Source organism: Schistocerca cancellata, chromosome 1 (genome assembly GCF_023864275.1).
Source record: "Schistocerca cancellata isolate TAMUIC-IGC-003103 chromosome 1, iqSchCanc2.1, whole genome shotgun sequence".
In the NCBI taxonomy this organism is placed as follows: domain Eukaryota; kingdom Metazoa; phylum Arthropoda; class Insecta; order Orthoptera; family Acrididae; genus Schistocerca; species Schistocerca cancellata.
The window spans coordinates 12,165,864-12,180,970 of NC_064626.1; the positions used below are offsets into that span (position 1 = coordinate 12,165,864).

Sequence of the window (15,107 nt, forward strand, 5' to 3'; positions counted from 1 at the left end):
ATTGGTGATCCCTTGATGCCTCAGAACATGTCCTACCAACCGATCCCTTCTTCTAGCCAAGTTGTGCCACAAACTCCTATTCTGCCCAATTCTATTCAGTACGTCCTCATTAGTTATGTGATCTATCCATCTAATCTTCAGCATTCTTCTGTAGCACCACATGTCGAGAGCTTCTATTCTCTTCTTGTCCAAACTATTTATCGTCCATATTTCACCTCCATACATGGGTACACTCCATACAAATACTTTCAGAAACGACTTCCTGACACTTAAATCTATACTCGATGTTAACAAATTTTTCTTCTTCAGAAACGCTTTCCTTGCCATTGCTAGTCTACAGTTTATATCCCCTCTAGTTCCACCACCATCAGCTATTTTCCTGCCCAAATATCAAAACTCCTTTACTACTTTAAGTGTCTCATTTCCTACTCTAATTCCCTCAGCATCACCCGACTTAATTCGACTACATTCCATTATCCTCGTTTTGCTTTTCTTGATGTTCATCTTATATCCTCCTTTCAAGACACTGTCCATTCCGTTCAACTGCTCTTCCAAGTCCTTTGCTGCCTCTGACAGAATTACAATGTCATCGGCGAACCTCAAACTTTTTATTTCTTCTCCATGGATTTTAATACCTACTCCAAATTTTTCTTTTGTTTCCTTTACTGCTTGCTCAATATACAGATTTAATAACATCGAGGATAGGCTACAGCCCTGTCTCACTCCCTTCCCAACCACTGCTTCCCTTTCATGTCCCTCGACTCTTATAACTGCCATCTAGTTTCTGTACAAATTGTAAATAGCCTTTCACTCCCTGTATTCTACCCCTGTCACCTTTAGAATTTGAAAGAGAGTATTCCAGTCAACATTGTCAAAAGCTTTCTCTAAGTCTACAAATGCTAGAAGCGTAGGTGTGCCTTTCCTTAATCTATTTTCTAAGATAAGTCGTAGGGTCAGTACTGCCTCACGTGTTCCAATATTTCTACGGAATCCAAACTGATCTTCCCAGAGTTCGGCTTCTACCAGTTTTCCCATTCGTGTGTAAAGAATTCGTGTTAGTATTTTGCAGTTATGACTTATTAAACTGATAATTCGGTAATTTTCACACTTGTCGACACCTTCTTTCTTTGGTATTGGAATTATTATATTCTTCTTGAAGTCTGAGGGTATTTCACCTGTCTCATATATCTTGCTCACCAGATGGTAGAGTTTTGTCTCCCAAGGCTATCAGTCGCTCTAATAGAGTGTTGTCTATTCCCGGGGCCTTTTTTTGACTTAGGTCTTTCAGTGCTCTGTCATATTCTTCACGCAGTATCATATCTCCCATGTCATCTTCATCTACGTCCTCTTCCATTTCCATAATATTTTCCTCAAGTATATCGCCCTTGTACACACACTCTATATGCTCCTTCCATCTTTCTGCTTTCCCGTCTTTGCTTAGGGCTGGTTTTCCATCTGAGCTCTTGATATTCATTTGGTGGTTCTCTTTTCTCCAAAATTCTCTCTTAATTTTACTGTTGGCGGTATCTATCTCACCCTTAGTGATATATGCCTCTACCTCCTTACATTTGTCCTCTAGCCATCCTTGCTTAGCCATTTTGCTCTTTCTGTCGATCTCATTTTTAAGACGTTTGTTTTCCTTTTCGCCTGCTTCATTTACTTCATTTTTATATTTTCTTCTTTCATCTATTAAATTCAATATCTCTTCTGTTACCGAAGGATTTCTACTAGTCTTCGTCTTTTTACCTAATTGATCCTCTGCGGCCTTCAACATTTCATCTCTCAAAGCTACCTATTCTTCTACTACTGTATTTCTTTCCCCCATTCTTGTCAATAGTTCCCTAAAGCCATAAGACAAAATAAAAATGACCTTGAGGGAATGAAAAAGGCAATATGGGCTACCTTATTCCATAAATCCTCCACAGATGACAACCGATGTTATGCACTTTGCCCACCTTGCAGAGGGTTGTTACTCAAGGTAAGACCTACAACAATAAATATTCTTTCCTATTTGCTGTGATGGTAGGATTCAAAATCCAAATGAAAATTGCAACAGTTGTACATGGGAACAGATAGCAAAAACTGTTCTAGTAGGACTAAATACTTGGAAAATAGGTGCGCTAGATGCTGTTCTATGTTTCAATGACGGTGCAGTGTCAAGGCTTAATGTTATAGAACTGATGTGAGTGCCTGGTGGACTAAATATGCATAGAGCTCTAATAGCCACTGAACAAAGGAGAAAAATCGGTGTTGGAAACCACCAAAGAAGCAAGAATGAGAAGAGGTGTGAAAAAGAGAAGGGGAACAAGATGAATATGGACCTGGGATGCGTTAGTGCCGTGGAAGCAAGTTTTAACTTTAGCTTGAATTTTCCAGAAGTTCAATTATTTCACGTTCTGGTACACTTTGGCTACTAACTATTGAAAATAGAGCGCTGAAATTTTGTATACTGTGTTTAAAACTTGCTTAACTAAAAAGTACATAACTCTTGTGACTTAACTTTGAAAATAAAATGCTAAAATGCTTTTTTGAAGAAAAACTCTGAATTCATTTCCAAAATTTTTGATAATCGTACTTAAAATTTTGTTGTACCACAATTTATGACAGCACCACCTTTCAATAGTCCGCTTTAAAGATAATAGTGTAAAGGACTTACAGGCAAAAAAATAAACGTTCAACTTTGTTTGAATTGTAAGTAATGTGTATCTCCAATCTACATAAGTAATTAGCATGGTTTATTTCACTTGAAACAAAAAATACAATCAGAAAAAAGTGTGAGAGCTTAAGCGCGGCTTATTATTGCTATTGTTAGTGTGGACTTTGCTTTTCGCTCTTTAGCTACAAGTGTAGAGAACTTTCCACCTCGTGATGTATTGGCTTATGTGTTTATGTTGTGATCTTATTGACTGTATATGGACACGAGTACGGTATTTGTACAACAACGAAATGTTGGTAAGAGAGCGTTTTCATGTATGAAACAATAATAAGCCTGAAGAAATGGACTTTTTGCCAATACTGACAATCGGTGAACACCTACTTGTTTTCACTCCCCCCCCCCCCCTCTCCGGCTTTATTTCATGCAGGCGTCAATTCCTCTTCCTCCTCCATCACCTGTGTGACTGAAATACCAGAAAATATTGACAAGTAGTGCAACGTTACAACTTTTCCTTTGACTTCTTTTATCGATGTTCCTTCTCGCCAAACAACTGTGTAAAACTTGTGATCACTTTTTCATCTAAATTAAAAATCACACAACTGATCCTCTATTCTCTGCTTTTGTTAAGTATTCAGAGGAGTTTATTGAAATTATTTACAAAAGTGCTACCTTGGCAGAAATTCCTCTTTCCGTTCAACTCTGCTTTCGGAATAATTTACACATGTTTGTATTTATTTTCCTCAACATAAAAGAGTAAAACGAAACATTTGGCGTCCTTGTCTCTTAACTTACTCAGATGTGTATACGATGACGGCTTTACAAGCGGGAGCCGCCAATTTCTTCAGGTCATCTGCCGGCATTATTGTGAATTCAGTACAGTTGTACCACCTGGGATGCGCAGCACAATCCATTGGAAATAAAGTAACAAACGTCACAACAAAACAATACCAGTCAAGAAAACACAATCGAGCAATTCCACATCGTAACATCCTATGTCGTTTGTGTTCGTAGGTCCTAAGTTACTTGTGGAACTTGAGCATCTATATTTTTCAATAATATGTCAAGAGTGCTTCGGAAACAATATTTTATTTCGAATAATTTAAGAACGTTAACAATCTGTGTGGCTCACAATGTTTCTCTAGTTGGAAAATACAACTCAGTTCATGCAATTTACGAGGACCTTTTAATCTGTATAAAGTGTGAATTAATGGCACCACAAATAGTGTAGTAAATAAGGTTAAGTACCAGGAAACGGTGTTGTGCGATCAAAGTTTGCACAGTTGCTACAGATCTGTATTGCAGAGGGGAGAAGGGACGTGTGAGGGGAGGGGAGGGGAGGGGAGGGGAGGGGAGGGCAGGGCGCGGCAGCTGTGGCTGGCTGGCTGGCTCAGAGGGCGGCCGGCCCCCTCTGGCGCGCAGACGCCCACGGCGGCAGCTCGTCCGGCAGGTCCAGGTCCGCCGGCACCTGCAACCAGATGGAGCGAGTCAGGTGCAGAAACTGGGCAGCAACTGTACAAAGAAATGGTTCAAACGGCTCTCAGCACTATGGGGCTTAACGTCTGAGGTTGTCAGTCCCATAGAACTTAGAACTACTTAAACCTAACTGACCTAAGGACATCATCACACACATCCGTGCGACCGTAGCGAGCAATTGTACAGATCGACGGGCCTGAAAGAGAGACAGTGGCTGGGAAAGCAGCTGCACAGGGCGGCAGCGTGATCCCCGTATTGTTCCGTCACAACACCGAGGACAAGCCCTGTCTCCTCTGCAGAGGCTGGTATTAGCACGTACAGTGAGAAGGCACCTTCAGAGTCCCCTGCCGTCGGATTGCCGGTGCGGCAGTGCGGTTTTGAGAGTGACGCGTGCACCTCCCGCAGCACACAGCTGCGCGGTCCTCGTGCGTGGCGCGCTGTCCACACGTCCACTCAGCTGCACTCCGCGGACTCCGAGTCGGAGTCGTAGTGGCTCTGCTGCACCGTCGCACCGTCTTTTTACAACGACATCCCGACACAAATGGATTCCCCACCCACCACATCCCAATCGGCGTCGAACTGACCCACAGCAGACCGTGGACACGGTCCACAGCTGGCCGCGGATTTTGTCCACAGTACACCACGGATCGACCCGTGGCGCTCTGCGAAGCTGACACGTGTCCTTTTGTCGAGCATTCTATTATCGAGTACAACTAATATTTAGCTATTCTGGACTTGGCTTTTGATTTGGAAATTTGTACGATTGTGTTTTGTTCTTCGAGAAGAGTCTGATCTGAGGCTGTCGTTCGACGTGGCAGTTTCGGCCTGTTTCGAGCCGTCCCGTGGGTCGTGCTTTAAGGTGTCAGGCTGCAACACAAAACAAGTCATGTTGCATTGTATTTCAACCTTATTAATTTTGTCATTTCAACTGTAAGAGCCGTTTTACTTATCAGTAGAGTCGCAACACGGCTTGTAGCAGGCCTGGGCCAGTGGAGTGAACCACAGAGGGAGAACGCGCGGCGCCACCGCCCACGCAGCGCTTCCAGCCGACGGACGGGGTCGCGCTCTACCGCGCCGCGCAGTCTGCGTTCTGGAGACGCCACCTCAAACCCCTACGCACTGTCCACACTTAGGTTTCCCGTGGTTTGCTAGAATTTCTAAGCCGAACGATGGTTCTTTAGACAAAGCCGGTGCCGACTCCTGGGTGCGCCTCCGCAGTGTCGGTACGAGTGCTGCCATCCCTAATGTCCACACTGCCGAGGAGCTCGCCCTCTCACGTTACAAAAGCACGCGAGCTTTTTTTGATACTTTCCAAAACATTCGAGTCTTCACAAAGACTGCCACAGTTACAAATAAAATAACAGTAAGTAGGTAATACAGAAATGAATAGCTCGCCCTAAATACACAACTAATGCAAAATGAGATTGTCACATTGGCTCTGAGCACTATGTGACTTAACATCTATGGTCATCAGTCCCCTAGAACTTAGAACTACTTAAAAACTTAACTAACCAAAGGACGTCACACAACACCCAGTCATCACGAGGCAGAGAAAATCCCTGACCCCGCCGGGAATCGAACCCGGGAACCCGGGCGTGGGAAGCGAGAACGCTACCGCACGACCACGAGCTGCGGACGATTGTCACATTGAAGAAGGAACAAATCTGATTTTCATCCCTTAGTTTTCTCACTAGCATAGACCTGAAGGTGCTGGTGAAACTTAAGGAAAAAAAGTGACACGTATTTATACATTAACACCGAGCGACGGTACTGTCCTAGGTGATTAAATTTGCAGCAGTGCCGCCGTACATAGTATGTGGAGGAAGTCAAGAAAGGCCCTGGTGCTTTTCGAGTGAAGGACGCTGGGCAAAAGTCTAATCACTTTTTCGCTGTCACAGGTTGTTGCCACAAGTATGTCTGATAGGCAGTTTTCGACACGTGAAAACCCCTTAAGCAAAACGCTCTGTCTCCATTTATAAGGTCACTTCCTAATTTAATATGAACTGCTTCCTCAACAGCACCGAAAGCACACGCCACAACAACTGTCTTGATGCCAACCGCAGCCAGCGCTACGTTCTGCGGTAGCACACGCGCCCCACTGCTGTAGGCGCGCGGGGCGCTTCAGCGCTCTGCACAACGGACTCTTGACGGTGCTGGTGGTCTGTCCAGCGTCGGACGCGTCACAGCTGCACGGAATACGCAGAAACCGGACTCACGCAAACCCACACCTTAGAGGGCCCTACTCCCACATTGTGCTCCGAACACACAGTTCACATCGTGCTTCTGCAGGGTACCATCAGTCCTGCTTCTCCGTAACGCAAAAAGGCAGTACATTTATGTTTCTACCGAATTATTTCGGCTTCATTTGACGACTGATTCGACAATTTCGCCGTTTTCTTGGGACTGGCTCGACGGTGCTTCTCGGTCGAGTCTAACTGAAAATTCCGATATGTCACACTACCGCATTCGCGTAAGATTGAACGTTTCCGTGGCTCGGAGTGCTGTGATGACTCGCACCGAGAAATTTTTGGACGGCGCAGCTTTATCCGTGTTGAGGAGAAGTTTCAAGTTTTCGCAGACGCCCGAGCATGTGACTATTCTCGGTTGTATAATGCTGCTGCGTTCCTGTCTTTTTCTAAGCAGTTTTGTACTCGCTCCTTTCGTCAGTGAATTGTAATACACTGGCGGAAGACAATCTCATTACGAAGAAGGAGTCGTGCGACATAAAAGAATGTTAGTAGGCGTGTTTCTGCATCTGAGAGATGACGACTCTTGAGACTTGGCGCCAGCCGCACGGGAGTGGCACGAATCAGGTTTGCTTTAAATACGCGCCGGAGCGATCGTCAGCGTTAACTTACCTTCGAGATTGTACGCGGTGACTTGACGTTAGTCGAGAACGCCTTTCAGGTGACGAAGACGCCGTTATCGCTACCTCAGTGAGTTCGAACGAGTTCGCGTAACGCGGCTACGAGAAGCCGTGTGTTCCTTCTGCGATAGCGCAGACAGACAGACTCTGAGGGAACGGAGCCACTGTACGTGACTGCCTTCCGAGGAGCAGGCCGCGTCGTGCTGCCTGTGCAGCGACAACCCGGGCAGCAGTCGCGACCACAGTCGCACAGCGAGCTGTTGCAAGGCGGTTACTTCGACGGCAGACCCGAGTCAGATCATTTGCGGCCTCAGTGGTGCCAAGCGAGAGCTCACTGGACAGGGCGGACGTCAGTTGTTTATTCTGACGAAACCTAGTGCCAGTGATGGCGAGTTGAGAGCTCGCAACCAACCTGTCTGCAAGCTCGACACACTGGACCCACACTTGCAGTTACTACCTGCAGAGCAATTTCGTATGACCGCAGAAGCACTACACGCACTGACTGAAAATTTGTACGTCAGTCTGGTGATTCGAGTTGTTGCGTTGCCATTCACGAACAGCATGCCAGAGGGTGTTTATCAACAGGACAGCGCTCGCCGACATACCACTGTGCTAACGCGACCTGGACTGGTCGCCTCGGCCCGCTCCGTCACCAGGTCGGCCTGCAGTGGATCACGTACGGGAGGGACGCCGTCGGACGACAACCCCAGCCAGCGTCGCCCACAAACAGCACTGAGCGTCGCTGTACTGACCGACCGAGCGCAACAGCAATGCAACTCCCAACTCACATACTGACATTCGGTATACGTACAACACAATCTGTGCAGCTTTGCGTGCCTGCATTCGACATTCTGGCTGTTACACCGCTTATTAATGGAATGTGAATGACTTAAATCTGTTACCTAGAAAAATGCATTCTACTAATTTTATTGCTCTACATTAATCATTTTTTGGTGCTGCGATTTTTTCCGTTAGTGTATTTCTCCTATTACACAAAGTTTTTTCTTAGTTGCCTTCCTCGTACATGCACTCGTTTTCCGAACTTCTGTGGTTACCATTTTAGAGATGTCAATTCCTCTTGAGGTGAACTGCCTACTGTGGTATTCATTATCACAATGTCTACAGAGCCAGTGACCTCGAGACGTAGTGCCTCGCTACTATATTCCACGTCTTTGGACGTTGATACGTCTGGCCGTTTCAGTTAAACTTCAACCCATAGTTCATCACTACTAAACTGTGATTTGAGTCTGCTATTCGGTACTCCTTACAACCGAATATTTGGTTCCTGAATCTCTGCCCCTCCGTGATATAATCCAGCTGCTTTCTACCCGAGTCTCCAAGCCTTCTTGTAAGTAGAGTATGTCTCCTCTTGTGACTTTTCGACAGAGTATTTGCTATTACCAGACTTAGGTTTACTCCAGAACTCTATTAGTCTATCCCCTGTCTCATTCCTCCCGCCGTGAGATAACTTCAGTTTTTTCCCGTCTCACAGGCATTCACTCTTCCCTGATCATAGGATTATCATCTCCCTCTACGTACTGATTTACCTCCATCTGTCTCTTCATGTTCTGCTTGTGACGTCGGAATGTATAACTGAATTACGGTTGGTTTTGTCTCTGTTCTGATGAGAACAACTCTATTACTATATTGTTCAAATTAATTGAGTCTGTGACCTACCATTCTATTCATAACGAATCCTACTCCCGCTAGATCATTTTCTGCTGCAGTTCATGTGGTAAGAAATGCTTATCTTTCCATTTCACTTCACTTCACTCACCCTCACTCCGGCGGCAGCACCGCGAGGAATGCGTGCTGGAACGCGGACGCAGATGCCGGCCCAGCCTGGAGGCTGCGCTGCTGTGCCTGGCCACGAACGACTCCTGGGCAGCGCCCTCAACAAGCTGCAAGCGTCAGTCGTGGCCGGAACAGCGGCCGCTCTGTGTATCTGAGGGGGCTTTACTGCGCCTCTCAGTCGAGTGAATTTCAAAGTTGGCTAATTTTTGGTGTTCGTACGCTGCGTGCGTCCAAAACCGAGGGAGCCGAACTCCTCGGTGTTTCGAGAGGCACCGTATCGAAGATTTATATCGCGTATAGGGAAACAGGCTAGGTTTGTGGTTTGTCCAATCTCTATATATCTAGACTGAGCCTTTGCATTTCCCTTCCCATATTTTCTAGATTCCCTGACACGTTCACATTTCTGTCATTCCACGCCCCGACTCGTGGAATGTCAGCCTTGCATTACTTCTTCAGTCTCTTGCCCACGTTCATCTCCCCCCTCTAGCAGTCCTCTCTCGGAGGCCCAAATGGGGCACTAATCGGCAAATATTCACCAATGAAGAGGACATCGTGATATTTCTTTTTCTTCAATTGCAGGTCACACGTTCTGTGTATACAGACTGCGTGTATTTACTGCAGTGGTTGCGGTTGGAGGGCCTTCCGCACCCCCTGTGCCAGCGCCGGCCCCCGCCCTTCACCTGGAGAGGGCGTAAAACAGCTGACGCCTCGCTTAGCCTCGCCAGTGTGATCACTGACTTGCGTGCTATTGCGCTATTTTTGCTATAAAAATGACTTTCGACGTGGAACTTTTCACCACTGAAGTAGAACGTCGCCCTGTAATTTGGGATTCAAGAAACATGCATTACAGTAATGAGATTGAAAAACGTAATGCTTGGGAGGAGATGTGTAAGAACTTTGTTCCTGACTTCGAAAATAAAACAGTATCGGACAAAAACGAAAGTGGTATGTATTATTCTGTTTATATATGGCCGGCCGGAGTAGCCGAGCGGTCCTAGGCGCTTCAGTCCGGAACCGCGCGACCGCTACGGTCGCAGGTTCGAATCCTGCCTCGGGCATGGATGTGTGTGATGTCCTTAGGTTAGTTAGGTTTAGGTAGTTCTAAGTTCTAGAGGACTGATGACCTCAGAAGTTAAGTCCCATAGTGCTCAGAGCCATTTGAGCCATTTGTTTATTTATCATTAGCATACATCTTATATTTTTGAGAACATTTTGGGTAATCAGTGCTCTTTTCCTCTTAAAATTTTTATAAGAAACAGTTTAGAGCGCAAACTTTGTTTCAATTTTCATAAGCAGTAACAGCACCTGGAGGCATCCGTAGCACATGCTCCGCTCCACGCCAACTGTGGTATTGCCTGAATTGAAACTAGTTGTTAATAAATTCAAAAGTTGGCGCTCTAGACTGTTTTTTTATGAAAATTAGAATACATTTTGTATCTTGCTCATTTGCCAAGTAAGAGTACCTTCACTGCTGACAAAACAATCAAAAAATTTGTCTCTTACACTCACTGCACAGCGCCTTCTTACGGGCATGGTGCTACATCGTCCAACCCAATTATTTCTAAAGATTCATCCAGTTTGAACCTATCTCTTTTGCGAACGAAGTTGTCCAGAACGCAATATGCTTTGATTATTACTGTACAGAAGTCTTCATTCACATTTAAAGGGCGACGAAAAATTCGCCATTTATAAAATAGGATTCCAAAAGTGCACTCAATGTAACGTAGCGCCGTCGATAACCTGTAATTATAAACCTTTTTTTTTTCTCTGTCACATATTTTCCACTGTACGGACGTTGGCACGTTTCCTTGAAGTGCAAACGCTTCATCTCCAACAAAGCGGAATGGAAGAGTTCACCCGAGTCAAGTCAGAGGTCGAGGCTCTGGCAAATTTAAATTATTGTTTCATTCTCTTGTAAATTTGTGAGTCCCCACTTTTGACATATAAACCTACGTCTATTAATGTAAAGTAATAATCAGCGTCACAAACTGCTTGTAACACTACTGAGAAAAAGTGTTTGTAGTTATGGTATACAAAGCCACTGTGTTCAGGTTTAACAATACTCTCCATCAATTGCACCAAGACAGTTCGGAAAATCAGCGCACACTTTAAAATTTTCTCCTATATTAATCGAACCTTCTTCTGATGCAGGTCGCTTGCATATGCTTTGTAGATTATCCCATATCTCCTGACAAGTGTCTCGCACATTTCGATGTAGTTAAAATGCCACATTTGAAGGAATAATGTAGCTCTGTAAATGTACAGCCTGTAGCAAGGTACCTCAAATCAGACAGTTTTTTTTTTTTTTTTTTTTTTTTTTTTTTTGCAGCAACACAGTTACAGAAGAAGTGGAAGAACATTACTGACTGTTACACAAGAGAACTCAACAAGAGAAAAGCCTCAAAAAGTGGTTCTCCTGCAGAAACCAACAAAAAATACGTATATTTCGATATGCTAAATTTCCCATCACCTGTAACTGCCACTAAACCACCAGAGTTGGAAGAAGCCGATGCACTTACTGAAGAGGCAAATAATTCTCATGTACAGGATGGAGTTACCTCCCATTCCCGTAAGAGACAAAAGATGACAGACGAGGAGGAATTATTTCAGGTACTTGCATCAAAGATCAAGAAAAAAAAACGCGTCAATGGCCGAAGCAAATTTTCTACTATCATTATTAGATGATTTGAAATCTGTGCCACAACATTTGAAAATGGACGCTAAATTTGAAATAATGTCTGTTTTGAGGAAGCACAGCAGGCAGGTCTTACAGTTCATTAGACAACTATAATTTTCAGTTCACTTCACAAATACCAATGCCTGTATACTCAAATTCACCCATAACTGTACCTGCATCTAATCCCAGCCCATGTACATTAAATCGTGGTGCCACACTTTCACCTGTATCATCTGATTCATCAGTTGTCACTGATTTATTCTCTGGGTAGCGAAATATCACAGTTTTGGCTTACTGTATTTTAATATTACACATTGGAGCGAATTACTGATAAACCTACTTTAAGAATAAAGGTATATGTAAAATAAGCATTTTATTTACCTTAAAGTAATCATTAGTCTTTCCTCTGGTGAAATACTATTCCTCACCTGCGTATTTTGCCTTATGAGACTTGGCCTCAGCATAGCACATAATTCATCAAAGGATGGCACAGACATTCTGAAATAGTTTATGAATTTAGAAGGGTTTTCTCTTAATTCGTAATAAATTGTGCAAAAATGTCCGTTTTTCTCTCGAGTATTCAGTAGAGGATGAATCCAGGATTTTCTTTGACGTCGGCGGCTTCTGTATTTCCTTTTCAATAACAGGCTCGTCAGAATCCAGAGCAGCTGCTACCTGGCGATTCGGTGGCACGGTTCAGCCGAGCGAGAGTCGCGCATTGCAGCGGCTGCACCGCGGTGACCAAGTCGCCGGTGTGAAAGCAGCTTTAGGGGCGAGGCTGCCCTAAATTTCCGTTCTCTTTAACAAGGCCACTGCTGATGGTATTAATTGGTTCATAATACGTATCGTTAATAGTTACTGCAATAAATATACTCACAATACATGCAGGTCTGTTTTATGGAAATAAAACAATTGTTCACGTTCCTACAAATGAAGGATGTAATGCTGAAGTCGTTATTAACGGTGAACGCCATGTTGTTGTTGTTGTTGTGGTCTTCAGTCCTGAGACTGGTTTGATGCAGCTCTCCATGCTACTCTATCCTGTGGAAGCTTCTTCATCTGCCAGTACCTACTGCAAGCTACATCCTTCTGAATCTGCTTAATGTATTCATCTCTTGGTCTCCCTCTACGATTTTTACCCTCCACCACTAAATTGGTGATCCCTTGATGCCTCAGAACATGTCCTACCAACCGATCCCTTCTTCTAGTCAAGTTGTGCCACAAACTCCTCTTCTCCCCAATTCTATTCAGTACCTCCTCATTAGTTATGTGATCTACCCATCTAATCTTCAGCATTCTTCTGTAGCACCACATTTCGAAAGATTCTATTCTCTTTTTGTCTAAACTATTTATCGTCCATGTTTCACTGCCATACTACACTCCATACAAATACTTTTAGAAACGACTTCCTGACACTTAAATCTATACTCGAGGTTAACAAATTTGTCTTCTTCAGAAACGCTCTCCTTGCCACTGCCAGTCTACATTTTATATCCTCTCTACTTCGACCATCATCAGTTCTTTCGCTCCCCAAATAGCAAAACTCCTTTAGTACTTTAAGTGTCTCACTTCCTAATGTAATTCCCCCAGCATCACCCGACTTAATTCGACTACATTCCATTATCCTCGTTTTGCTTTAGTTGATGTTCATCTTATACCCTTCTTTCAAGACACTGTCCATTCCGTTCAACTGCTCTTCCAAGTGCTTTGGTGCCTCTGACAGAATTACAATGTCATCGGCGAAGTTCAAAGTTTTTATTTCTTCTCATTGGATATTAATACCTACTGCGAATTTTTCTTTTGTTTCCTTTATTGCTTGCTCAATATACAGGTTCAATAACGTCGGGGAGAGGCTACAACCCTGTCTCACTCCGTTCCCAACCACAACCTCCCTTTCATGTCCCTCGAATCTTATAGCTGCCATCTGCTTTCTGTACGAATTGTAAATAGCCTTTCGCTCCCCTGCCACCTTCAGAATTTGAAAGACTGTATTCTAGTCAACATTGTCGAAAGGTTTCTCTAAGTCTACAAATGCTAGAAACGTAGGTTTGCCTTTCCTTAATTTTTCTTGTAAGAAAAGTCGTAGGGTCAGTATTGCCTCACGTGTTCCAACATTTCTATGGAATCCAAACTGATCTTCCCTGAGTTCGGCTTCTACCAGATTTTCCATTCGTCTGTAAAGAATTCGCGTTAGTATTTTGCAGGCGTGACTTATTAAACTGATAGTTCGGTAATTTTCACATCTGTCAACACCTGCTTTCTTTGGGATTGAAATTATTATATTCTTCTTTAAGTCTGAGGGTATTTCGCCTGTCTCATACATCTTGCTCACCAGACGGTAGAATTTTGTCAGGACTGGCTCTCCCAAGGCTGTCAGTAGTTCTAATGCAATTTTGTCTACTCCCGGGGCCTTGTTTCGACTTTGGTCTTCCGTTTTTAACTGTGAACGCCATACTGAAGCAAAATTATTTCACGATTAATAAAGGTAATGTAGATAAATTGGTTAGACAAAGAGGCTGCCTTAACTAAGCCCGACAGTAACGGCTGACGATGTGGGGTGTAAGAGAATCCGTGGCTGTCACACCGTGCCTTCCCTTTCCTCGACATCTTCCGCTCGGCGGGCTGCCGAGTGCGGCAGGCACATGGTCCGTCTCCGTTCTGCTACTGTGCGAACGGACGTGGTGTGTATCTGGCAGAGGGCGCGTCGCTCTGTCCCACATATTAGGACCCCTTCCCGTTCTGCCCGCGAGTGGAGCGCCTCTGTGGCCGCTGTCTTAGCAATCCCCACGTTAGTGATGCGTCGGGGGTTGTAGCGTATTCTACTAGGGCCGTCAGCTATGCTACGTTCTAGAAACGAAGTAAGTAGGTTTTCACGGGACAGTTTGCGTCTGTGCGGGAGCGCCTGCCACCTGAGCTCTCTCAGCAGTCCCCCACGAGCCGAACAAACCTGCCACCAGCCGTACTGCCCTCATCTGTGTAGCTGCAGCACACCCCTGAGTCTTGGCCAGGACGGCTCCTGCACACTCGAGCGGTACTGTACGACGGCTCGGGTCGGACGAGTGTCTCGCTTTGTTTTGAAGCCGGACAGCCTCGCGCCACCTGCTACCTGCCAGTGCCGGGGCAGGCCGCCGCATCGATGCCGCCCCTGACGTCAGCACATCGATCGGTGACGTCAGCGACGCGACAGCTGAGCGTGTGCGGCCACTGCGCGGCGTGGCGGCAGGCGTGGGGAAAACCGGACGATGGCGACACTTTAGCGCTCAATAACCGGTATTTTTCGGTATTTATTTGCTCTCAGTTGTAACAGATTTTTTAAAATTTTTCACTAATAACAGGAAAAAACCGGCATACGAGTATCCCATAGTAGAAGCGCAAAATTTTTTTATTTTTAGATAATTTTTTAAATGAAACTATTTTTAGAAATGCACGATGTTCATGTGGTGTCACCGCCAGACACCACACTTGCTAGGTGGTAGCTTTAAATCGGCCGCGGTCCATTAGTACATGTCGGACCCGCGTGTCGCCACTGTCAGTAATTGCACACCGAGCGCCACCACACGGCAGGTCTAGAGAGACGTACTAGGACTCACCCCAGTTGTACGACGACTTTGCTAGCGACTACACTGACGAAGCCTTTCTCT

General features: G+C 44.8%; 1 protein-coding gene across 4 annotated transcripts in view; it reads right to left on the minus strand.

The window, feature by feature from the left end:
- Positions 1-3,726: 3,726 nt before the first annotated feature.
- LOC126164138 (carboxypeptidase E-like) overlaps positions 3,727-15,107 on the minus strand; it is a 453,031-nt gene continuing 441,650 nt past the window's right edge. For all 4 annotated transcript variants that reach the window (XM_049920217.1, XM_049920216.1, XM_049920215.1 and 1 more), the window contains one exon: positions 3,727-4,121. Coding sequence is in view for 1 of the 4 variants with exons in the window: in XM_049920216.1 (XP_049776173.1) it covers positions 4,044-4,121 (78 nt within the window). In the remaining 3 variants the exon portion in view is untranslated. The remainder of the gene's footprint in view (positions 4,122-15,107) is intronic.